The sequence below is a fragment of the Adelges cooleyi genome, unplaced genomic scaffold (assembly GCF_023614345.1).
Source record: "Adelges cooleyi isolate 19-005CV unplaced genomic scaffold, UGA_ACOO_1.1 ACOO_flye_CR_arks_rails_tigmint_CR_PRNA_23, whole genome shotgun sequence".
Taxonomy (NCBI): Eukaryota; Metazoa; Arthropoda; class Insecta; order Hemiptera; family Adelgidae; genus Adelges; species Adelges cooleyi.
The window spans coordinates 81921-108476 of NW_026095893.1; the positions used below are offsets into that span (position 1 = coordinate 81921).

The 26556-nt window shown below is 29.3% G+C and overlaps 1 protein-coding gene across 1 annotated transcript; it reads right to left on the bottom strand.

The window, feature by feature from the left end:
* Positions 1-19843: 19843 nt before the first annotated feature.
* Positions 19844-25915, bottom strand: LOC126835237 (uncharacterized). Its single transcript, XM_050567689.1, has 11 exons — positions 25807-25915; positions 24423-24492; positions 24295-24330; positions 24191-24220; positions 22886-22936; positions 22607-22636; positions 22505-22534; positions 22304-22351; positions 21502-21531; positions 20632-20724; positions 19844-20398 (listed from the first exon to the last, which is right to left on the bottom strand). The coding sequence occupies exons 2-11, from the start codon at positions 24484-24486 to the stop codon at positions 20148-20150; spliced, it is 663 nt and encodes a 220-aa protein (XP_050423646.1). The 5' UTR covers positions 24487-24492; positions 25807-25915; the 3' UTR covers positions 19844-20147.
* Between the last annotated feature and the right edge of the window lie 641 nt (positions 25916-26556).

Sequence of the window (26556 nt, forward strand, 5' to 3'; positions counted from 1 at the left end):
ATTATAACTGACACTTTATGATACAATGTAATTGCTTTGATTTCCATATTATGGTTGAATGTACTTTCATGAGATTTTAACTGAGTTTTTAGCAGACGTGTTTCACGGTGTATATTCAACGGCATAACGACATTTGGCGTTGTTGATCAATTTGAAAATAACTCAACCATATACTTATGTTTTTAAATTTACCTAAGGTGAACTTGAATTTGTTCGTGACCTACGAAAAACGCGTTTATACGGGTTTAAAATGGTATACTTACAGCAAACCTTTAGTAGTTACAGTTAACGTACCATAATAATTTAGTACCAAACTCATTTTAACCATATTTTTCTGTTTTTCTGCGGTCGATTGTAAATATACTCGAAAACATTTTTTTTCTCAAAAGTGTCAACAAAAAAAACATAGCTAAACGCTTATAGTATTGAGTATTAGTACAAACGAAAGAACGGTTTGTTGTTTTTTTTCTGTTGTGTAACCCGGTGCAACAAGACTCAGACAAAATATGCTATACAGTATCCAAAGGTTTTGCCTTAGGATATTGTGTTATATTTTATTGACATTGATACTCTTAACAAGGACTAGCAGCAAAACATTTTCTATGTATCACTTTAGAATTTGTTTTAAAAAGAAAAAATTGTCATGTTAAAAACAAAACTAATTCTTCTTCTTCATCTTCGCCTTACTCTCTAAACTACACGGGGTCAGCAAAAAAAAAACTAATAGAATTATGCATTTTTGTAAACTAATATCCTTGATCCAACATAATACCATCTTCTGACGAAAACAATTACATAAAAATGGTGTTGGCATTGATTTTTCTAGAATTAGTTGATAGACCAATGCTCTCTAAATTGTTTTTAAAATAAAAATAAATTTATATCGGTTAAAATAGATTTTTTTTTAATTATTAGCATTACACACTTTTATCTATCTGAAATTAGTTATGCTATGATCGACTTATAGTATGTATTTAGTGTTTTTTAAAATTTTAGTAGATGTAGTATATAGTTAAATATTGCAAAAGGTGAAAGGAAAGGTGGAGTGTAGTATTACTTTTGTCTGCACGTATTTCCCAACCGCACTTCCCCTCTCATCCTAACATTTAAACTCTTATAACTTTAAAAACATTAATCTAAAACTGGTTATCGACCAGTCTAATTTTTTAGTACATTATTTTTAATTTAAAAATTTAATGAAATATATGGGTTACCGTTCAAGTTTCAAAATAGGCCTAAATGTTTTTTTTTCAATTTTGTAATCTATTTATATATTCACTCTTTATTAAAATTTCATTTAAAATTTTTTATTAAATAATTACCTATTAAATTTTTGTTACGGTCTATATATAATGTATAGCATACTATAAAATATTACTTTAAGTATATTATACAATTCTAATTTTCCATTCTATTCTACTTATTTATTTTATTTAATAAATAAAATATTTTCTTGTATAACATAATTATTATATTATAATTTTAACATTGTAATAATAATAAAATTATTAAATAAAAAAACTTTACACTTAACCCTTGTCGCGTCAGGTCATGATGATATAACAAAATTGTATTGACATCGATCTTAGCCCGTCTTATGAAAAATACAGAGGTACCGCCAAAATTGGTTCAACGTAATTTTCTAGTATATTTTACATCGTCATTTCTTTAAAACTTGTCACAAATTAATCACATCTAGCACATCAATTATTGTGTTATTTTTGTCAAGGTAGTATACAGATTGTAAATTGTGGGTACTAGGGTAAGTTGCGCGGATGCGATATTTATACTATAAATAAAAAAATACATCTAAGAACTTGCAAGCCCATGGGTTGGTGAAAATGGGTATAGTTTAAATTTGAGATAATAGGGGTATATGAAACAAATATGTCTTGTAAATTTCAACTCCATTTCCTCAAAACTATAGCTGGTCAATGTTGAAAATTTTAAAATCGTAAAGTTTTTATCTTCAAATTTTAAGGGTGAAGGAGTGTTTTTTTTCAATTTTTACTTCTCACTCCTCCCAAAGTATAAGGTAGACAAAGTTTGTGATTTATAGAGATGTTACTCGAAGAAATTGGTCGAGTATTAAGAAAATTACAGTGCATACAGACACAAAATAAGCTCACAATATTGTAATACCAATAGCATCTCTACTTTGCATCGAAGCCAAAATTGTTAATTATTTTAAAAGAAAATAATTGGATCTCCCTAAATATATATTATAGTATTTTAGTCTTTTAAAATAGGTATCATTATAATGCGAAAAATATAATTCGTTTGTTTCTAAAAAATTCATGGAGTAGTTGGAATGAAGCCAAAGGGCATAAGTATCAAACCGAAAGTGCAAACAATAGTAATAAAACTAGACAATTTTAAGATTTTGCTAACTACCATTAATTGTAATCTATCAGTTTATCAAAAAATGAAACAGGCTAAAGCATAATAAAGTCGGATCAATCAAATTAGTGGAACTCATATCATAAACTATTGCCAAGGAAAAAGAAAGATACAAAATGAGTGTATTACATTGAATTGATCGCCTTGGTCGACGTAGATGTAAAATTTCTTCAACCGATGTTAAGAAAATAAAATAACACTTTTATTACTATAAGTCTCACAGCTATGTAACGAAAATTATTAACGAGATGAGAATACAACGCATAACATCACTTTTTGTCGTATATTAAACCTTCTAAGCTCTAAGTAAATAAGCAAAATAAGGTACAACAAAATGTATTCATACGATTTGTAAACTTGGCCGCTCTCCTGTTCAGCATCGGGTTGGCCTTAGCCTCCGCCTGGATCAGACTCTTTATTGCAGTCGCTTTGTCCGCTATGCCCTTAACAATCTCCTTACTAAATATCCTCTTTTGATTTTTGTTTTCCTTAGCTAACTCTGTAAATCAGTCGAGTCCGCTCATTATCTTGCGATAAATGTCGGCCCTTGTGACTTTTTTTGGGAAAATTTACATTTTAATTTGCATTTGTTTATACCGTTTTCGAAAATACATTAACTTGTTCTTCGTGCTGTTTAGGAACTAGATGGCTTGCAAGACCTAGGATTGGTAATTATATTGATTTTAAATAAAAACATAATTTGTATGATATTACACTATTTATTTATTCGTCTTATGAAGCTACATAAACGAACTTAATAATCGCATGTTATATTAATTATCAATATGGATTAACATTACAGTATATTTTTCATTAGTATTAAATCAAAATAAATGTGTAAAATTATTGTACAGCTTTGAAAAATTATTATTATTTAAAAAAATCGGGATTCACATTTATATCACACTTTGATAGAGATATATTCTCCTGAAATAGCGCCATGAAGAACTCCGCGATGTCCAAGTGTCCGTCTCCTAAATATTACAATATTTTTAGTTAATATTATTTTGTCTTTAGGGTATCTTCAATACATTAACCACTATAATATTATAACATTTATTATGGAAACATTAGTAATCTTTTACCGATACTTGCATATTTGTAAAAGCGCTCTTTGCCCTTCGCGTCGAATTTATGAAAATTTCTGTACAGAAAAAATGTATTTACCTTATACATAAAATCTTAACTCTAAGGATCATAGAAAAACCCTAAGAAACTGTTCTAATAATAATCGCATCACCTTTAACCAATGGACATTTTCCTCGTGTTTTAAAGGTAGCTTTTACCTAATCTAATGTTCTAATGAGATCTAATGTTTTTTTTATAAATTTTTTTTCCTTATAATCATTGGTCGAACATATTTTTTTACCTAGGGAAACTCTTCAACTTAATATCGTTTATTTTATTTAGATCATAATGGCGGTTTCTCGAGATTTATTTTATTAATTCTAACTGTAAAAATATCCATGCACAAAAAACCGTATCGATCCTACTCTATGCTTGATCTCGCTATGCTAATTATCTTAAAAAATTAAGCCGATTTCGTTCAAACTATATTTTGCAACATTACTATCGGCATCGTGTGCCAGCATATAAGTGTCAATATCTCTTATTTCTTCATTCCAGGTGTCCAAGTAACATATCACCAATTCTAAAACTTCGTCCTTATTGAGTTTACCATCTTTGTCAGTGTCTCGCTGTGAGAAATCCCATATAACAAATCTAACTGAACAGGTAGAATATACGGTTCTAATCTGAGGAATCAACAAAGTAATTCAAATTAGTACCTCTTTCGATTTATATGGGCGCACGAGAAATCGCTACTCGCTCATATTTTGTAGTGTGTTAACATGGGTGTGTCCTCATAATATAATCATATAAAATAAAATCGTAATAAAAATGTTAATATTACTTTGGAATAGATGCAGTGTTCTGCAGAAACAACTAACAGCTCTTGCAACTCCAAGAGAGACTTTCCTATATTCAAAATAAATTGTTTGTTTTTAAATATATTTGTAGAATCGTAGTTGGGCAACATTTTTAAATTAAAAAAGCCAGTACATTGGGGTCGGGACATAGCGGGAACGGAAAGATCACAGGTCTACAGATTTTATTATAACTGAAAGTGATAAAATCACTTTTAAATAAACGCTTTGATGCGAATCTGAGGATAGTATGTTCAAACCAGTTATAGTGGTTTAGAAGATATCGTGGGACCAGCAATAATGTACTTAAAATTAAATATTTAGTCTTGTGCAGGGTGGATACGATAAGGGTTGATCGTCTCTCTATAAGAATGTACTGTCGTAGTTACCCATATATGGATATTAACAATATAATAAAAATATTTTCATTACCTGGTTGATTCACTCACACATAGCCACCTAGAAACTAACTACGTCCAAAATGTAAGTTTACCCTATTTTTGGTGTTTTTCCTTAATAAAAAAAAATTTGACTACAGATTTTTGAGAAAATGGTATATGTTATAGTTCCATTTTATATCTACTTTTGATCTAATTTTCAGATCTTAATCTTTAAAACTTTGCTTGAAAAAGTGAAATAAAAAGTTTTTTAGCCGAGTCTGCAACACCCCTCACTCCTAGAGATTTAAAAAATTTTATAGAAAAAATAGATTTTAATAATAGTAAAGTTAAATGTTATATAAAATTAATGTAATATCCAAAAGTTAAATTTTCACAAAATTTGATCTAGTCATAAAATAAAGTATTATCATTCATGACTTTTAATTATTACTACAATATATCTTAATTTTAACACAGTAATAAAATAATAAAATATTTTCAGTTCGTGTTTGCCTCTCGACCGTGCATCACGTGTTTTCACTTACATCGCGTTTTTATTGCTTTTCGATAGCTTGGACTTCATTACAGGTAATATGAAAATAGCCGTTATCGGCGTTTCACATAACAAACCGCTAATCATAACAACTAAATGGACAAAACGTCCACTCACACACCGCGTACAAATACGCAAACCGCATCTCCAACTATAATGTCAAAACTTCTAGCTTTATCTAGAATCAACAAAAACCACACTGATCAACCATTATACAAAGACAACACTCAAAATCAACCTGATAACTCTAAAACAACAACAATAATAAACACTTCCAGCCAAACAAAAAGTTACTCGGAAACTACTGCCTCAAACCATTTTCCTAAAATGAACCAAGCCATAGTCCTTCCTATTATCGAAAATGCTAAAAATATAGATTATATACAAACACTCAGCAAAATCACTTCGGCAAAATACATCCTATCTTCTTCGCGAATCTCTTCTAACATTAGGTTCTGCATTTTCCTGGCTATTCAACAAATCGCCGACAATCTAGTCGAGAATAATCTATCTATTAATATCAACGGTATTTACATTACAATAAGAAAACTTATAAATCCATCCAAAAGGATTATACTCGCTAATGTTTACCCCATTATACCACATGACGTAATATTACAATCATTTCAAAATCTTGGCATTAGAACAACATCAACTGTGTCTTATTTAAAAGCTGGTTTCTCTACAGACGAGTTCGCCTATATTTTAAGTTTTCGCAGACAACTTTTCATAAACCCAGACGATGTTCACAAAATTTCAAATTCCATTACAGTAGATTATGAAAATACTACTTTTCGCATATTTATTACAGACGATAAAATTGTCTGTTTTCTCTGCAAACAAATCGGGCATTTCTCTTCTTCATGTAAAAACACAACAGATATCTCAATGAACACCTCATCTTATGATAACATCAATTCCCCCAACATCACCTACATTCACTGAAAATGCAAGTACAAGTACTGATAAAACACAAAATATCATAAACATCAATGAAAATACGATCAAACACATGAACATCCCCCACCAACCAGTGACATCCGATTTTAAACCTAAATAACAAACCGGAGTTCTTAAAAGACCCCCACCATCCTCTACAACTTCTTCATCACCCATTCAGCTCAAAAAAACAACAAACTTAATATCTGATGAAATCCCAGCCGAAAAAGATTCAAAACACACATCAAAAAAAGCTAAAGTACGGTCCCGATCAAATTCGTCTACTAGAACTATTGACAATCTGGACAGCCTATTAGCCCCGCACAGGAGGTGATATCCAATCTCGATGAAACATACGCCAACTACAATCAACTTAAATACATTATCGATAACTCACAAGATAAAAACATACACATTCAAGATATTTATAAGCAAACAGGCACTGATGTACAAAAACTCTCCAAAACAGTCGACATTATTCGTTCAACATTAAAAGATAGAAAAATCAAAACAAAAATTACAAAGCTTGCTAACGTTCTGTTTACACTAAAGAACCATACAGTTTATATTAAATTATTACTTATAAATACATATTTATTCACTGTACACAATATTATGATAATACATGCATTGTCGTTAACGGTTAACCTTAAAAGTTAAAATACTCTGCTTACTTTAGTGGCACGATGTTGCCAATAAAAAAAAAAATAACACTATTTTACACTACCCCCCCCCCTCCAAAGTACCAACTTGATGAAATTTGTGATTTATAGATTTGCGATTCGAAGGAATTGGTCCAGTATTAAAAAAATGACAGTGTATACAGATAAAATAAATTTAAATTTTTTTAAAACATGCTTTTCTAAAAATAAAAAAATAATAAAAGTGAGCTAAAAAGTAAAAAATAATTTTGTTACAAGAACAATTTACCAATCAATTGTAGCGTATTTTATTTTAAATGTCAATTACTTTAAAAACAACCGAAAATTAACTACAATTTTAAATAATGTTAAACATCTTTAATTTTTTACTAAAAAGAAAAGCGTGGGCCCTATTCAACAAAGTCCAAATCATTGAGTTAAGTATTATGAAATGTATGTGTTACACACAAATATTAAACTAAATTTAAATTACAAAAGAACTTACAATATAAAACATTATCTGATACATTTATTAGGGACTTTGTTGATTAGGCCCACGCTTTTCTTTTTAGTAAAAAATTAATGATGTTTAACATTATTTAAAATTGTAATTAATTTTCGGTTGTTTTCAAAGTAATTGACATTTAAAATAAAATATGCTACAATTTATTGGTAAATTGGCCTTGTAATAAAATTATTTTTTACTTTTAACCTATTTTTTTTTTTTAGAAAAGCATGTTTTTAAAAGTGTTTTTTTTTTATTTTTTTACTTTTTAGTCCTATTAAAGGTATTTAATAATTGCTGAATAGATTACTAGATTAATTTTGGAAGATTTGAAAAAAACGAAATTTTAGTGAAATGACCACCACATTTGACCCTGTGTGGGGCGACCTGCATGTCCGAGTCCCAATACGATTAAAGGATATTGTGTTGTCATCTCGGATGAATGTTTGTGCCAAGTTTTAGCCTTATACGACGTCGGGAAGTGGGTTAAATTGTTTTTGCAAGATTTGAAAAATACCCATACAAACGTATGTACGTAAGTATGTGTTAGTGAGCTAGAGAAAAGCATGTAAAAAAAACCCACATTAGAAGAGAACCAATACCTTCGCCACTCTGCATCGAAGCTAATATGATTTAACAAAAAATAATTTTTTTAGTATCGCTTCTTTTTTTATTATTTTACTTTTATTTTAAACAATAAGCATATAGGATAAGTGAAGAAAGAAATTGCATTAATACAATTTTGAAGAAAGAAACCACTCATTAGTGACACTTTCCATGAATTTTTTTTTATATTTTTATTTTAATTTACTTAATTATATAGAGTTATTAAATAATATAATTAGAAAGCAGATCACGGCACCACTTACGTTTTAAACGCCTGGATGGGTTTCCAGATATGGTCAAGATTGAAAGGTCTTTTATTAAGGGGGCTCCATACAGACCATTTTTAAGGAGTTTTGTATAGACAATATTTAAGAAGTAATAGGCTTAAATAAATTTCGATCATGTCAATAAATTTACCGGTTAATTTATATAAGCTTCAAGGTATTATTTTTAATTTAAATCATTTTATCTATGAGTAAAAGCCATTTTAGTCAATAAAACATACATTTTTTGTTCCATCGCACAGACTCAACCAGTGATCCGATAAGTAATATGAAAACAGATTGGAATTTGTCATAAAATTTACTTGAGATCGGTTGACGTACTTTTTTGATATCTTTTTCCTACTATGTATAAAACACGTTTGAACATTTTATAAAATTTCAACATTTTAAAATAAAATTTAGAAAGGGTTAAAATTAAAAATTGAAAAAAGTACCTCGACTGACCTAAGAAAACTGCATGACGAATTCAAATCTGTTTTTAGATTGCTTATCGAATCACTGGTTAGGCCTGTGCGATGGAATGAAAATGATGTGTTTTGACTGAAAAAATGGTCTGTATGGAGCCTCTTTAAAAGATTAGAGTAGGAGAGTAATTTATTGTGGAATGGCTTCTTCATTGACTGTTTTTATGTTATGATCATTATGGAGTGTATAATTAGATGGAGGTTGATTGATTAATTTTCTTAAAGCTTTGAAAGCATTGGATTTTTTAGCATTGCCCCATAGCTAACGGCCGTATGGGTTTTAATAGGGTTATATAAATTAAAAGTTTAGTATACCTATCGCTTTGTATAGATAAAAAGTTAGTTTGCCAAATCAACATAAAACGATATTAATAAAAAACGAGATAATATAAAAAATATATTCTTACGTTTAGAACTAAAAGCAAGTTCAACTTCGTAGTCCTCTTTAACTATAAATAACCTTTTGAAAAACAGTGTTATTTTCTCAGGATCAATTTTATCGTCATATGTTGTGTGATCCTTTTGTAAATTGCTCACTTCCCGAACCTGTCTCCTGTCTAAACCTTTACCCTAATTAAAAGTATATAAATCATGTAAAAATTAAATGTACAAATGGAGTTTAATTTTTTTTTAAATGCTATAATGCGCTAAAATTTACAAAACTATTTTTTTTGGACATGTTTAAATGCCGTATCAGGCAAAATCATAGTTTTATGTGTAGATTTCCAAGCCTTTAATGAAAACATAAATCCTTACTTCTGGTTTTACTGCCCGCATGCAGTCTAAGAACTCCAAAACGTTAGTTTTTTCATCTTTAAATATTAATTTAAATTATCAACATGTGCAAAATAATAAACCACAACGTCAACTCGACAATACCTTTTTTAAATACTTGTTCTACACCTTCTTTGACTGAACAAGAAACACTAATTCTACTAGACCATTTTTTTAGATTTAAAGCGTCAATGACTTCTAATACTTCTGGGTAGGTAAGTAGACCATCCCCCCTTTGGTCTTTTTCTCTAAACATGCCCACGTAAAGTCTTACTTCGAAGGATGATAAATTTCGTGTCTGAAAATAAGAAAATCAGATTAATTGGAAATATCTCAATATTTTTTTGCGATATTACAAAGGTGTCAGTTATCTTGTCGTTATTGGCCAGAAATACCAAGAAATCTTCTAATTTTCGAGCGATAGTCACATCTATAATTAAAAATAAAATTGAAACAAATTAAAAATAATTTTCAATCAACCTGGGCAAGACGAGTGGGTTAAATTGAGAAATTGTTAACTAAACTAATGGAAAACAGTCAATTTTTTTAAATGGGGTGGGTGGGGTAACATTTAAATACTGTCAAAAACTTAAAACCTGTTTAAAAGATATTTTATTACCTCTATCGTAATCAAAATCTGAAAAATTATCCACGCCAATTCTTTGTCCTATATTTACGATTTCATTCTTGGAAATGAATTCTATACCTCTTGTGTGCTTTGTGAATAAAGGACGAAGCATATCAATTTGTTCCCCATTGAGTCCAACGCTCTAGTAAGTATCATAATTACAATAAAAATAATACACAACATAACCTACCAAAACTGTATTTTATGTGGTTTTACCTGTGTCACAGTCACGAAGTACAACGCGCAAAGAATAACCGCACTTTTGAAATGCATAATGGTTTTTTTTTCAAACACTATGTTGCACCAGAGGGTAAGTCTTCGATACCAAAGTCGGATGAACAGAGTAATTCGATACGGCTTAAGGTGTCTTCGTTAAGGTGCGATTAACAAAAACAACATCAGTACAGAAATGGAAAATATTGGTAGATAGTTGTTTTTTGTTTTCTTTTATTTACATAGCATGTATTATGTACTAAGAGTTGTTTTCGACCTAACGGTACAGTTGCGAAAACAGTGTGAACTAGAAAAATACTGCGTTTTTACTTGTATGAATTGCAATAACAATATATTTTTATTTTCTCTACAGGGTGCTTCATTTTAGGTAAGACACTCAGTTAACTACACAGTACACGTCTTAACTACTAGTATCATTGTGGGGCTAACATAAATGTAAAAACTAAAATCATTTTTTTTTTTTTTTGACGTGCAATTCTTTAAATGGATCCCCGTCAATACATAGACCTTATTTAAAGAAACCGAATAAAATCCACCTCGATATCATAAAGGGACTTCTACACCTATGTATTTTTCATTGAAAACAACTTATTCTAGTTGTGACCGTACTATGAAAACTTAATTAATTAATTAATACTTTAACATTTGGAAACCTAACTCTCGCCCCACTTTCTGTACTCATTTGAAAAAAAATCGTTCTACTCGTTTTTAGGTATATTTCTGTTTTTTTAATTTTATTATAAACGTTTATAATTTTAATTTTTTCATTGTTTCAGCTTCGATGCATAGCGGCGAAGGTATTGGTTTACACTGATGTTTTTTTACCTGTATACACTGTAACTTTTTTAATACTGGACCAATTCCTTCGAACAGTAATTCTATAAATCACAAATTTCATCTAGTTGGTACTTTTTTGGGGGGGGGGGGGGGGTTAAAGTTGAAAAAGTTTACTGCTTCACAGTCGAAATTTGAAATAACAAATAAAAACCATACGAGTTTTTAAGTTAATACTTTTACTGTTTATAATTTCGAGAAAAAGAGTAGGATCATGTTGAAATTTATTAGGAATATTTATTTTGTTTGCACTCAAAACTGTGTTTTCGGAGATTGCGTATACTTTAACACAAAAACACCTAAAATCTTAAAAAATGTTTTATTAAATTAAACTACAAAAACAGTGTATCAGTTGTGAGAAACGAACAGACGCTAAAAACTGTCGGTTAGTAACGTCGACCTGTGTTAGGTTAGGTTAAGGCCCAATGGTCGTTTCATAATATTGTGTTTATTACATGATATCACAGACGACTAAATCGTGTAACTGATTACAGTATATAGGGGGGGGGGGGTAAAAGTTCAAAAAGTTTACTTCTTCACAGTCGAAATTTGAAAAAACCGTAAGAGTTTTCAAGTTAAAACTTTTACTGGCTATAATTTCGAGAAAAAAAGTTGGATCGAGTTGAAATTTACGAGGAACATTTATTTGGTATGCCCGCTCACGTCAGTTGTATCAAATTTAAATTAAACCTATTTCCCACAACCCTAGAAGGAGTTCAACTTTTTTTGTTTTTTTAGTTTTTTAGCCGTAATTTTAGGACCTTTAAGTTGAAAATTAGTCATCATCCAATATCCTCGGTAATCGTTAAATGTATTTTTTGTAATAATGTTAATTATTTATTAGATAATGTTATCCAAGACTTTTATTTATTCAATGATATATTTTTTAAAAGTTACTATTAACCATTAAATAATTTTATGTTTAATCTAAGTCTTTATTATTAGGATGTTAGAGGCCTCGTATCAAAATTAATCAATTTGTATTCCAATTTTATCATTTTGTCTTATGACATTTTCGTACTCACAGAGACATGGCTCTCTGAAGATATAAACAAAGCTGAACTAAGTTTTACCGATGACATAATATTTTGATGTGACAGAAATCTGTATTCGCTTCCGTGATGGTAGAGTTCTAATCGCCGTTCAGGAATCTCTTAATCCAATGTTTGTTTCCAATGGTGTATTACATATTAAACAACTATTTATTTGGATTTCCATTCATAATTGCCCCTCAGCTCTTATCAGTGTGGTATATATTCTTGCGACAAATCATTATATGACAGCTATGTAAATTTCGTCAACATTGCCTGGGAATTAGCGAACTGTGAACTTGGTATATTTTGTGGGACTTCAACCTTCCAGGAGTGTCTTGGAATACCGTTAACCAAGGTTTAATTTACACCGGTACGTTCAACAACGAGTCGGCTTTAATTGGTGATCTGTTTATCAGTATGGACTTTCTTCAATTAAATACAATTCGCAACCGTTCTGAGTCCCTTCTCTGTTTACTTTCTTCAAACCTCCGAGGTGCATCTGTTAAAAAAATCTCTTGATTATCTACTTCCCTGTGATAGCTATCATCCTGCTCTCTCTATGAAATACCAGCCTCCTTTCCTTTAACCATGCTAGATGATAAACATATCTATCAAATGAATTGTTATTTTCAATAAATTGCCAAAATATTAATAATTATGTTCACCTCTGCTCTCAAATCTGGAAATTTTATAGACATCTAAAATGTGATTTATTTTAGGCTGACGGGTATTTATTAACAATTATTATTTCAACTCCGTGGGACTGATAAGATAGTTGGAATTATTATCATATTTGCAGAATTATGGAAATAACATACTATGCAAAAGTCTTTTTACTATATTCGCATGCTTATATTGAGTGTTCTTTTACTGAAGACTAGTATTGACACATTTTCTAGTGTGGCATAATATACTGTAGGTAGAATACACAGTGTAGTTTATAGGACATATTATTTCAAAACGGTAAACGTCGTGTAGAAGTTTGAAATTGAAAAACACCCTAACCTAACCGAGGGCCTCTTACACGTCTAAAGACAAGTAAATAAGTACAAAAATAATGTGCACGTGTATTGTTCAAATAATTCGAAAAAAATGATTTTTATACTAAACGTAAAAAATATCATGATCACTCATATAGCAAATTTATCGGTTTTAAAAAAAAAACGACAGATATTATATTTCTTACACATTTTATAAAAGCGTTATCACATTATCTGTTTTAAACATAAGAGTACCCACGAAAATGCATAATATTTAAAGCTACACGGTCTAATGCGTCATTTCTTAGGGGTGGCAAGATATTTGAGCAAAATTAATTTAAAAATGTAATGAAAAAAAATAAACGCATTATACGCTGGAAATTCTAAACATTGAATCTCAACTAACTCTAAAAACTAATTATAGTGATAAAGTTAATGATTTCGCTAATAATGAATCAAGAAAACAATTACATTAAAAAAAAAAATGTTTTTGTTATTTTATATTGTATATTATTAGGTCAATTTGTTATATAAAAAAACCTTTTAATAATTAAACAATTTTCATTTATTAATAATTGTTAGATTTTAATATTGAACTACATAATATTACGAAGATTAAACACAGGGTGATCCACTTATCGTGAACTACTCAATATCTCATAAGGTTTAATAAGAAAATAAAATTTTATTTATTATAGTGTTATTATACAATATGATCTCAATTTTTCACTAATTTATTTGTTTTTACCCCCTCCCAGCTTAGTTTTATTGATAGCAACTTTTGTAACTTAAATGGTAACGCATACATTTCATTAGCGTTTTTAATTGAGAATAATGTATTATATATGTAATTTTAATTTCTTATTAAACCCTATGAGATATTGAGTGGTTCACGATAAGTGGACCCTGTATGTAGAAAATAATAAAGAATATCGACCATGGATGAAATAAGTGTAATATTGATAATTAAGGGAGGGGGTTGCATAAATTAGATGTTCAAAGGGCACCAAAATTTCAAATACGGCCCTGTGGTTGGGCTATTTTTTTAACGGCCTTTTTTTAAACAAAAACATATTTTAACAGAACTGAATAAGTTGTCATGTAGTTTTGTTTGCATGTTACATAATAGACATTTTTGGATGGGTTGAACAGTAATTTTTCAAGTTGACATTATTGTTAATTATTTGTTAATACAGCAGCTCAACTTAATACTTTCCAACTTTGCTGGTTTATACTGTGCATAGCTTGAACTGTACTGGTTTGAAAATACAAATACCGATTTGCATCGAAGCGTTTTTTCGAAAGTGATTTTATCACTTTCAGATTTAAAAATTCCTGTAACCCTGTGACCTCCCCGTCTCCACTATGCCCCGATCTCACTATACTCCGTCCCCACTATGCTCCTAACCCCACTGTACTGTTTTTTTTTCTAGTTGACATTATTGTAGACTATTTTTGTATTAGACCATTTTGGGCAATACACAATTTTAGTAGGCGGGTGCGCGAATTATATCAAGGCCGTTGTAAAGGTGTTGGCACGGATGGTAGTTATCAACTGGTTAGAACAATGGGATAACGCGCGAGCTGTCATATCTGTGTGTCCACACTGCTCCCTCTAAATGGGTTAATTAGTGCCTATGTGTGTGTCGTTCGGAGTAAACGGGAACGGTTAGATAATGTAACCGTTATAATATATGTATAGCATAATACACGATGCCTGTAGAAATGTAATCAATTTATTACAAAATATCCCTAGGAAAATATTAGGTTATTTATATTTGGACAATGGTTTCTCTCTAGTATAACAACCCCACCAAATTTTTATTGACACTCGTTTAAATCTATATACAAGTATGGTGATTTTTTTATTTAATAACAAATTTTTGGTATCAGATAGTATAGAAAATATAATACAAAATCGCATAAAGCGAATTTAGTATAAAAAAAATTGTTATGTCGTTTAGAACACAAGGGATTGGTTTTGTTTTTCACATTAAATGTGTATGGTGCTTTGGCAGCTGTGCACACGGGCTTACATAATATTTTTACTTACTGTGGCAGTATTTTACAAATTTTACTTTGAATTTTACATTTAACATTATGGGTTGTATACACAAATAAAATATTATATAATGTCAAAACCAAAGGGTTTTTTTAAGCTATTCAGTTATTGTTCGTGTTGACCTTGAGCTAAATAATATATGTATGTGCGTATTAATTGATTCGTATATTTTCATTTAAGTAAACAGTCGAAATGGAAACACGCAAATCGAATCACCCAAGTGTTTTTCTGAAGTGAAAAAATTGTGTTATCGAGTTAACGCTAAGGCAAGAATTCGATAAATAATACTTCCATAGAAAATGATATTTTTAAATCTTTGGTTACTTTTGAAACATATGGGCCAATGTGCGAAATTATACAAAACCCTCCCTCTCTAACAATTAAAATGTTTAATTACAATTAAACTAAAATAATTTTACACCTATACATTGTATAATCATTGACTTATTGGTTCGTATTGGCCATTTTTTATGATCACCGCCAATTTAAATATATTAAAATTGAGTTGAATACAAAGCAATGGGCATTATTAAAATTGATAAAACTTTTTTTATTTGACACTAAAACCGAATGTTTTTATCATAGTTTAAGGACAGAATAAGTACAGTTCAATATTCAAAAAAACAAATAAATGTCTATGTAATTAATATTAAAAATGGTTACATGTAGTAAAATAAAATAAAATAAACAAACTTTGTCTTGTTAAAATTTAATTTTCCATTTGATTTAGGAGTAAAATAATGCAGCAAGTAGTTGATATTTTAAAAATGTAAAAAAAACATAGATACTAGTTGTACTTATCCCATTTTCGAACTATAATAAAAACATAATTTTCGCAGACTGCATATATTTTAACAAAAACGCCTAAAATCTTAAAAAAAATTATCAAATCATAAAAACCATTTTATGTAGATGTATGATACAACAACAAAAAAAAAATGTATCGAAGGACCAGCCGAAGTCTTTCGGCACGAGAAGAAAAAGGAAGCAGTACTGAGTTGTTACGCCTAATTAGTTTTCGGTAGGCAACCTAACGCACACTATCATAAGTAGCTGTTCAGATGGCATAACGGTAGGAAAATTGGACGATAGTAACACGGGATCGACGCAGACTTTTACGGAATGAATCAGTTTATATTTACAATGGACAACAGAAAATAGAGTTTATATACAAGGGGGTTCTTATGGTGGGTTCCGTTTTGTGCAATGGCTAAAAGAAAAATCTTCAAACTAAACTAAAATTAACTTAAAAACTATTGACGGAGGCGAACTCGTTCTTGTAATTGAATGGTTATACAAACAGCAAACTCCGCATACACCCAAGCGAAATGAATAGACACAATTCAGGTATGTGGCGTGGCAGCTGGGTAATTAAAATAATAATAGCAACAACAATACAGGTTAGATTAATTTTAATTTACAGAGGACGGACACAACAACGGAACAAGCAGGGAGAAAAATGCCAACCAACAACAACGATAACGCGTTAACAGTAGATCTATGCAGAATGATACTATTAGGTTTTGTGCTCAAGTACCACTTTTGACTATTCAATTTTTTTTTGTTTCTGAGTAAATATGAAAATTGATATTAAATTCATAATCACCGACCCCAAAAACATATAATTTGACCACTTTTGAAGCCTTATTTATAAAATCCAGAAAAATGTTTTAGCTTCAAAGCATAGCGGCGAAGGTGTTGGTTTTACTCTGATGTGTTTTTTTTATATGTATACACTGTAGCTTTTTTAATACTGGATCAATTACTTCGAATAGCAACTCTATAAATCACAAATTTATTCTAGTTGGTACTTTGGGGTGGAGGGGGGGAGTAGTGTAAAATAATGATATTTTTTTTTTATTTGCATCATCGTGTGTACAAACTAGTCACTAAAGTAAGCAGATATTATTGAGTATTTTAACTTTTAAGGTTAACCGTTAACGACAATGCATGTGTTATCATAATATTGTGTACAGTGAATAAAATAGTAGAATGTTTAGTGTTTACTAATCAGTAATCATTGTAATATGTGAAATAAGAGAGGTACAGCTACATAACGTACCTTCACCTTATCTACTACTATTTTCGGACGTCTAGCTGTAGTTCGAATGCCGACTACCTGTACGAATTATACGGTAACTAAAAAAGTGACCCCCGTTGTCGTTGGTAACAAAATTGAGTGTACTGAAGTGGCTCTAATTTAAATTCTTTATATATTAATAACTTACCAATGCATTTTGCTAATTAAAAGGTATGAATTCTCATTATTAGATGAAGGCACCATGAATTATAACGACATTAATTTTGCCAGCTACTATGCAACTTTACTACTTTACTTGCCAGCTATTTTGAGCAAAGAATTTTTATCATGCAGTAGGTACATTAAATTATTTGACAATTTTTTATATTAGTGTGGCACGCAAAAAGTATTTAAATATAAAAACAGAAGTACTTTATTATTTATTGAAATAAACCTGAGAACCGTGAAAGTAAGTATAATACTATGCATAACATAATACAGCATAATACTAAAAAGTTAAAACTTAATAGAAATTTGTAGTATTACATAAATATCAAATCTTAAAACATGGTGTATTTTCTGTTAATGGATTAATTATTTTTAAAATCTATTTTTTTTCTTAGATAATGAAAAAAAAAATACGAATGACTCATTAACCAAATGGTTATTGTTTGCTAAAGTAGGGTTCACTGGTCAGTCTTCTGTAACCAATACCACAACAGTAATTCCATCTTGCACTACAACTGCTGTTCCTCAAACTTCGACTATTATTTCGGTTACTGTTCCTACGTCCACGCCATCAGCTACTGTCTCTATCTCATATAACACATCGGACATGATCAGTACTTCTAAAATATTTCATCGTGTGCATAGAAATGGAAAACATTATAAAAAATGTATTTCTTGTGATAAATATCCTGACACAGTAAAAATATATTCAGAAAAGTCACAACTTCCAAAAATAACTCAGGATCTTGGTGCTTTGCTTGGACAAGAAGTAGTTGATAATCATTTAACGAAATCCTATCATACATTCAGTCTGAAAATGCTTCGCCTTTCTACATTATCATAACCCAATTCTAAGCAATATACTCTAATAGGTCATGCAATTTTAAAATACAATGAAAAACTTGGAAATAGAATTGGTTCCTTAATGGTACATGCATATGGAGATCCAAAAAAATTGACTTTAAGTGCATACCCATATCCTATAAGAGTAGTTACAAGTCAAATTGCTAATCAATTTAATTTTAATGAATACAATAAAAATAATACTTATGATTTTCAATATTTAACTCCTACATCACATAAAGAATTTCTTCAATGTATTATGAAAAGTTATAAAACAACTTTTTCAAAATAATTAATTTCGGATACATTATCTATGTCATTGGGGTGTGATGTGTCGGTGGATCGATCGCAGGTGGATAAAATGTAAGTCATATTAAAAACCGTGTCATTAAAAGGAGTAGCAGAGCAATACTTTTTGGGAGCTGGGCAAGTCGTACAAAGAAGTGCAGAGGGAATTTTAGACGCTATTGAAACAGCTTGTAAAAATACCGTTGGTCAAGAGGTAACTGAATGTATTTTTAAAAACATATCATCGGTTGTTACGGATAGTGCTGCTGTGAATATTGGTAACAAGGGAGGATTGTGAACATTACTTGAAAGTAAATGGAGAGATAAAACAAATAAATTTAACGTGCCGTTAATTAAAATTTGGTGTGCAGTGCATAGATCAAATTTGGCATGGAAAGATATAAGTTCTACAGCGGTGGAAATTTCCCATTTAGTGTTTAAGTTGTCGGGTATTTCAGAGTTTTCGTTCAATAATTTAGTTGGAGGATGGATTAATGGACTTGAAGACAAACTTAACAGTACTGATGGTAAAACACTGAAAAGTATTAAATTAATAGATACACAAGAAAAAAGAAATAATAGACATAATTTATACGTCACTGAAAACAGATCTGTACAAGCTATATGTTATGAAATAGCGATGAGCATATTGTGAATACATTTAAACCAGCGGCTAATTTAAATCCAAATGCTAACATAAAAAACGCATTCAACGTTTTGGGTCATGATTTAGATTTAGCCGGCCTAGATATGGAATATACAGACATTCTGGAACATGATAAAATAGAGGACCTACGCCAGATGTCTTTGTTTAAGCTTGTTCAGCATTTCCTGAATTTGATGCGTACAAAAATCTAAATATTTTACTTTCTTGTATTATAGCTGACAAACCTCACAGTGCTGACGTTGAACGTTTAATCAGTAAAAGTAATATTCTTAAATCAATAAACCGTCAAAGTTTGCACGTAGAAACTGAAAATGAATATCTATTTATTCACTTTAACATGCCACACCTACAAAATTTGGATCCAAGACAAGCGTACAGATATGGTTAAAACAAAATGAACGTCGCGTTAAGGATACACCAAAAGCTAAGGAACAAGAATGGTGTCATGGTATATTTGAGGAAGGGTCAAAAAGAAATTCTGAACAAGAAGATGGTGAAACTTCAAAAAAAAGAAGACAATTTTAAAATAAAAATACTATTATGTTTTTGTACCTGTGTGTTAAATACAAAAAAAAATATTATTTTAAACAAGAAAAAAGTAAAATTTTAATAAAAAAGGACATTTTTAATCCTATGTTTATATTATTTATTATTGTTATTTATATTAGTAGGCAGAATTAGATACAAGTGAAACATAAACTATACTATAATTAGAAGTTAAAATTTAAATTATTTAGTGCAAACGCTCTTATTAAGCCAAGTTAGGTTAGGGTGATGCAGGTTCGGTTCCATAATAACATGCGCAGTTGAAAAAAATCCTTAGAATAAGCCATGCCTGAGAGAATAGGTTATGTTAAACTATAAACGCCAGTCAATTCCCTCATTTAAATATGTACTTATGCGTTCCCCTTTGTCGTTTTCGTTGTTTACAAAATGTATATGGCTCTCAAAGATTTTGAAAGACTGTTTGACTGTCAGTCCGTGACGTAAGACACAAACACCGTGTACAACATCAGCCTGTGTTATGTACTCTACTGGGAATTTTGTACTCGTGAACAAACCCAACATTTGACATACGTGTTCAAAATTCATGTTGTGGTCCCTTGGTTCTAAAGAAAAAGTTTTCAAAAGTAAGCTAAATTTGGCTTGCTGCACGGACAAACAAATACATATTTGGACAAACTTAAATTAAGGCTAATCCTTATATCCTCACCCAAGAGAAAAAGTGTATTGAGTCACAAAATGGAAATTTAAAGGAGGGAGAAAAACAAATTTATATATATTATCCAAATATGAATTTTTTCCGTGTAACCACTAGTTTTTGTATTAGATTATTATTTACTTTCATCAATATCGGTCAATAACTTTGATAAAGTTTTTTTAAACAACATTCTTCGATCAACTCCACGATCAAAAACAGTCAAGTCATGATTACCTGAAAATTCAATAAATGTGTTAAACAAAGTATAAATAATTTTTTTAAGTGTTTTTATTATGACAATTTGGTAACCTCAGTTAACACAGCGAAATTAAAAAATTACAAATTACATTATTCGAAAAACGAACATATTTTAACAAACACACAAATCGTTAAAATATGTTTTTATTGGAATTATGCGTGTACGTGTGTTACAATTATAAATGTCAAAAACGTTTTGTGATAGGTACTTTATTATAGTAAAAAGATGTGCAGCAACTACAATTACTGGTATAGTTTTTCGCTTACAATAAAAATGCCAATTGAAATAAATATCGGACACAAGTTTCGACTAGTGAATACAAGCCATTCTGCTAGCTTATATTGGTTTTTATTAAAATAACTAAAAAAAATAAAAAGACTAAATATTCTTATTGATTAATATTTGTGTGTCAGATATAAATGGGTAGCTATACCCATTTCTATCTAAATTTAGAAGTTAAATTATGTAATGTTTTAAAATTAAAAGTTCAATAAAAGTACAAATTTTTTGCTTTCAGTTTGGGGTAAAGTTTATTGAATAGTAAAATATATAGCGTTTAAATGAACGTACAGTTGTTGAACAAATATTTGTGTTATGTTATGTTTAGTTAATTATAAACTTGTAAATTGACCGTTTTCATTTTAACAGTTTGCTCTCATTACGTTACGGAAACCTGGATTGACTTAAAATAAATTTTGAATGACCGTCGAGATTTAAGCTCTATTTACGACTGTCGGATAAAGGGTAATTACCAAGAAATGCAACGTCAATATAAGTTTTGTCTGGAACAAAAACATAAAATTATGCAATAAATATTTATTCGATTGTTGAATATGAGTATTTTAGTAGATCTGAGTAGAATAATAATTTAAAAAAAAAGATAACTTAGGCCAGTTAATCAACATAATTTTTTTTTTTTAAATTACTTTAATTATTAAATTGATTGAGCCTTTATTAAAAAAGTCATCCATGCCCAAACAATCCACGCTAGAATGTGATTTTATTAAGAAAAAGTACTAGAGTCTTATGCGTAAAACGTGTAGATAGAATATTATCTAATAAAAAAGACACTAATGGTCGAGCGGCCGATAAGGTTTTACAAATTTTCCATTATTTTATTTATTTTTCATTTTCATTCATTTAAATTTGTACACTTGTTCATCCAGTGTAAACTTTAAGATTAATTAACGAGGGTACACCGAAAATATTAGATTATACAAAAAAATATTAGTAAAGATTTTTGGTTTACATCACTCTATTGCACACAATCCCGTTTAAGATTCAGTAATTTTATTCAACAACGGAGTTAAGTAACTCATTGTTGGTGAAAATGGACAAATTCGTTCAATTAAAACTCATACTGTCGGTTAAACAATAAATTTGAAAAATTAGTACTTACAAACTAAAATAAGTATAGCGCATAAGAATAAAAAATATTTTTTATAACTTTTTTAAGTAAAATTTTATGTGAAACACGGTTATTTTTAATTACCCGATATTTTCACTATCAGTATTATAAAAGGTATGTGAAAATATGTTGAATTTTATAACTACCTGAGCCTTTGTGTACTATTTTTCGCAGTTGGTTCTCCAATATCATCTCTAAAATTTAAAAAAAAAAACACATTTTTATATTTATCTAATGTCTGTTTGTCAATTTCAAAATGAATGTGCTTATGATTTTTCTCATAGTTTAAAAACTAATCTGAAAGCTTTGTGTAATATGAAATACTATAAATATGAAACATGAATTACGGTGTAATGTTAAGTCATCCATTGGATTGTCTGAAATTAAAACGATAACATTTTATAATTGTGAACAACAAACAAATATAGGAAAATATTTTCAATTATTACCAGATACTGCACACATATGAGATAATGACTCTGAAATTATGATTACAAAAAACTGATTTTTTAACGATATTGGACTTAATTTCATGTTCAATTATAAATTTAAAGGAGAAAGTCAAGGTATAAAATACACATTTAATAATAATAAGAATGTTAAATATACGAATTAAAATTGAGTGATTCAAATTTAATATTTCCATCACTTATAAATTTGCATTGATAAATTGTTTTTGCAATTATTGTTTCATTACTTAATCGGTTTGCTTATAGAATAATAATTACTCATGGGAAGATTAAGTGCAACAATTTCTTTTATTTTATTCCAAAGGGTCCCTGAAATAAATAAATAATTGATTGCGTTAAAAAAATCACATGAAATTTTAATGAGACATAATATGTATAAAAGTGTTCTGACTAGAAGTACATTTTTAGTTAAAAGTGGCCCATTGAACTAGTGATAAACCGTGTTGGAATTTTATTACATAATTATTATATAAAATCTATTATAGATCATCACTAATATTGTACAAACTGAATTATAATATAATGATATTATTCGTGTGGAAGACTCTTTTGAGAAATATTCTCAATACAAGTTGCATTATTTGAGCTTAGTATCCTCAACAAACAGGGACGGCGCCAAGGGGGGGGGCGAAGGTGGGCGGTCGCCCCCCCAGATATTTTGCTAAATAGGTATAATTTTAAATATTTGATTATTATTCCTAAAACCCAGATTTTGATTAACTGTATTTTTATATATACAAATTTAGTTATTAGTTATGACATTGCCACCAAATGTGGCCTTTTTTATCAATATATTTTGAGTGTTTTTGCAATCGGTTATCAATAATCCGTCGTCCATATAATTATGTGTTTTGGTGTGTGTGTATATATATATATATATATATATATATATATATATATATATATAATTATAATATTTACGTTTGTGTGTGTGTTTTCCAAAAATTCAGTGTTTATTGACGGATTGTTTTGGTTTAATAGAATGTAGGTATAACACGATAACTATAATCTCCACTGTCTGGTTGTTGGGCGTTTTATAAGCCTTCATTTTTACTTCGACTTTCATAGAGTACAATAAGAGCTATATGATGGCCGACAGGTAAAAATAACGCTTATTTTAAAAAGCTGCCTTACTTAAATTGTACACTAGTATATATTTTTCCTTAATCTGTAATAAATTCATATTTTATACTATTTAACTGATAAATATTAAAGTCATTCACTGATAAATCATTATGATTGTTTTTTATTGACAGAAGTAGGTAAAACTATTGTGGTTGCCCCTCCGAAAAATTCAATTGACCTTTCCCGCCCCCCTAGGAAAAAAATTCTGGCGCCGTGCCTGTCAACAAACCTTGACTTCACTAATATTGATAATTCCTGGAGTTTTTCGGTAAAAAGTATTTAAAAAAAAAAAAAAAAATACACACAAAGGCCAATATTTGGTGGCATTTTTTCATAGAGATTATAATTCACAAATATAAATTACGTTATAGTCAGGTCAAATGCAAGTACAATAAAACCATTGAATTTATAGTATTAATAATTTTAAGTATGTCTTACCTTTTTCATCATGTATTTCAATGAGTAGGTCTGTAACAAATTATGTATAAAAACTGTAAGTCTTAAAACTTAAAAAGTATTTTGTTAACAATAAATGTACTGACTTGTAGCATGAAGCGTCCTTCTCCAGCCTGTACTATCTGTAAAAAAGTTGAATATTGAATTTTGTTAAGCTTTTTTTAAACGTAAACTAAGTACCTTGGGTAAGTACTTGTAAAAGCGAATTACATACCATAAGAATGATTTGCCAAAACATTTGAAATAGCACAGAAGAGTAAGATATATATATATTTCATTTTTGTCTGCAAGTAATAATATAAATTAAAACATATTAAACGGAATTATTGGCCTAAGAACTCGAAGTAATGTAGAAAAAAAGACAAATGACTATTAAGCTAACAGTGTTATCATCAACATTTGTTTGAATTTCCACGTTAAAAAAACTAAAGTATTTTACAAATACAATTTTTTAAATTTTACTAATGTGTTTTTTTTTTTATGGATAACAAATCGTTTTTGGATTGTATTACGTTTTATCATTTGTCGTTTTGAACGTTTACATTTGTTTGCATGATAGTACCTTATTGTTACAAATATTATATCAAACACAAATTTTGTATGGAAACCAATAAAAATATTTAAACAAATGGTTTTTACCTACGTATGTCATGTATTCTAGTTCACACATTTTTCATTACTGTGTTGATATTTTAGATCTCTTAATAAATAAATTAAATTCCTCTACATTCATTAATGTGTCGCAGTTAAGAAAATAGTATCTTTTCTATAAATGTTTACACTAGAACATTGTATAGACGATACCATATAACCGCATAGGTCATCGATATTTCTACAGTGTGATTATTTTATCATAGGCCACTCAATATCTTAGTTCAATTAATAATTTGATTTTTTTTTTCAAAAAAATGTGATCTCGATTTTCAAAAAATGTATACATTTTCAGCTCCTCAATCTTAGTTTTTTTGATAGCAACTTTTTAAACATAAATTTTATTAACTTTTTACAATATGCTTTTTTTTAACTCGCTTTTGACTAAAAAAAAAAAGCAAGGGCCTTATTCAACCAAATTTAAATTACAAAAAAACTTAATATATAAAACATTATCTGGAATGTTAACTAATAAATTTATTAGGAACTTAATTGATTAGACCCACGCTTTTATTTTTAATCGAAAATTAAAGACGTTTAACATTATTTAAAATTGTATTCAATTTTTGGTTATTTTCAAAGTAAATGACATTTTAAATAAAATGTGCTACAAATAATTGGTAAATTGTTCTTGTAGTTAAATATTTTTTTTACTTTTTAGTTAAATATTTTTTTTACTTTTTAGTTAATTTTTTTACTATTTTTTAGAAAGCATGTTTCTAAAAAAATTTTTAAATTGAGAATTATGTACCAAACATTTTAAATGATCGATAAAAAATTTTGGATAACTCTTTTTGAAGTACTTAAATAGTTATAATAATAATAATAATATGAGTACTCAACAATTGCTGGTGATATTTTTCAGTTAGTTCAAAACACATATTTTGAAAATACATGGTTTTAATAAAACCATTAAATATAAGAACACAATTTCGTTTATTACTTACTTAAATATTTGCAATGATAGTTGTACTGACTGTTTCAATGGTTTTTTTACGACTGATCGAATGGCTTACATATTGCCGACCGAAACAATAAAATCTAGATTTATTTTGCAGAATTTGTTATGCGAATTTGTTAACAACAGCAACATTAGTCATTTTTCGTTATGAACAACATATTTACATAATTCTGAATCATAATAACAAGCAGAGTATAATATTTTGTTTGTATACTAAATACTAAACCTTACAAAACAGTTCGTGCAAACGATCACCGCAAATGGAAACGCGATATTAAATCTATCAGATTCAACTTTTTGTTAACCCAAGATAAAAATGTAGAATCAAGTTTATACGGGGATTATAGTTAGGAAAAACAATGTCATTAAACTACTCTTAGTATCTAATATTAACGTAATTGTTAATAAATCCCAACATAGAATCCAATTAGTATTACTATAACTCGAATGCTGTTATTAATGAATAATTCGAAGGGTCATTAAATATTCCAAAATATGTTTTCAAAGCCACATCTTTTGTCCACCAATATGTTTCGCCTATTATATTCAAAACGGCTGTCTGCTTATGCGAGTTGCACAAAATGAGAAGTCGTTTAGGTGATTTTTTAAAAATGCATGCCGAAAATTGATTAAACCTTGACCCCTCATGTTTAAGGCTCTCTTGAATCACAGATTAGATAAAACGAGAGGGTGAACTTTGTCATTTACTTATAACTGAAACCCTCTTTAACTTAGC

Excerpts from the sequence above, each read along its gene's own strand:
- LOC126835237 (XM_050567689.1), bottom strand. The coding sequence starts at position 24,486 with ATGAAATATATATATATCTTACTCTTCTGTGCTATTTCAAATGTTTTG. Across the intron at positions 22,937-24,190 it reads TGAAATACATGATGAAAAAG|GGACCCTTTGGAATAAAATA; the intron begins GTAAGACATACT and ends TATTTATTTCAG. Across the intron at positions 20,725-21,501 it reads TATTGACGTTGCATTTCTTG|GTAATCATGACTTGACTGTT; the intron begins GTAATTACCCTT and ends TTGAATTTTCAG.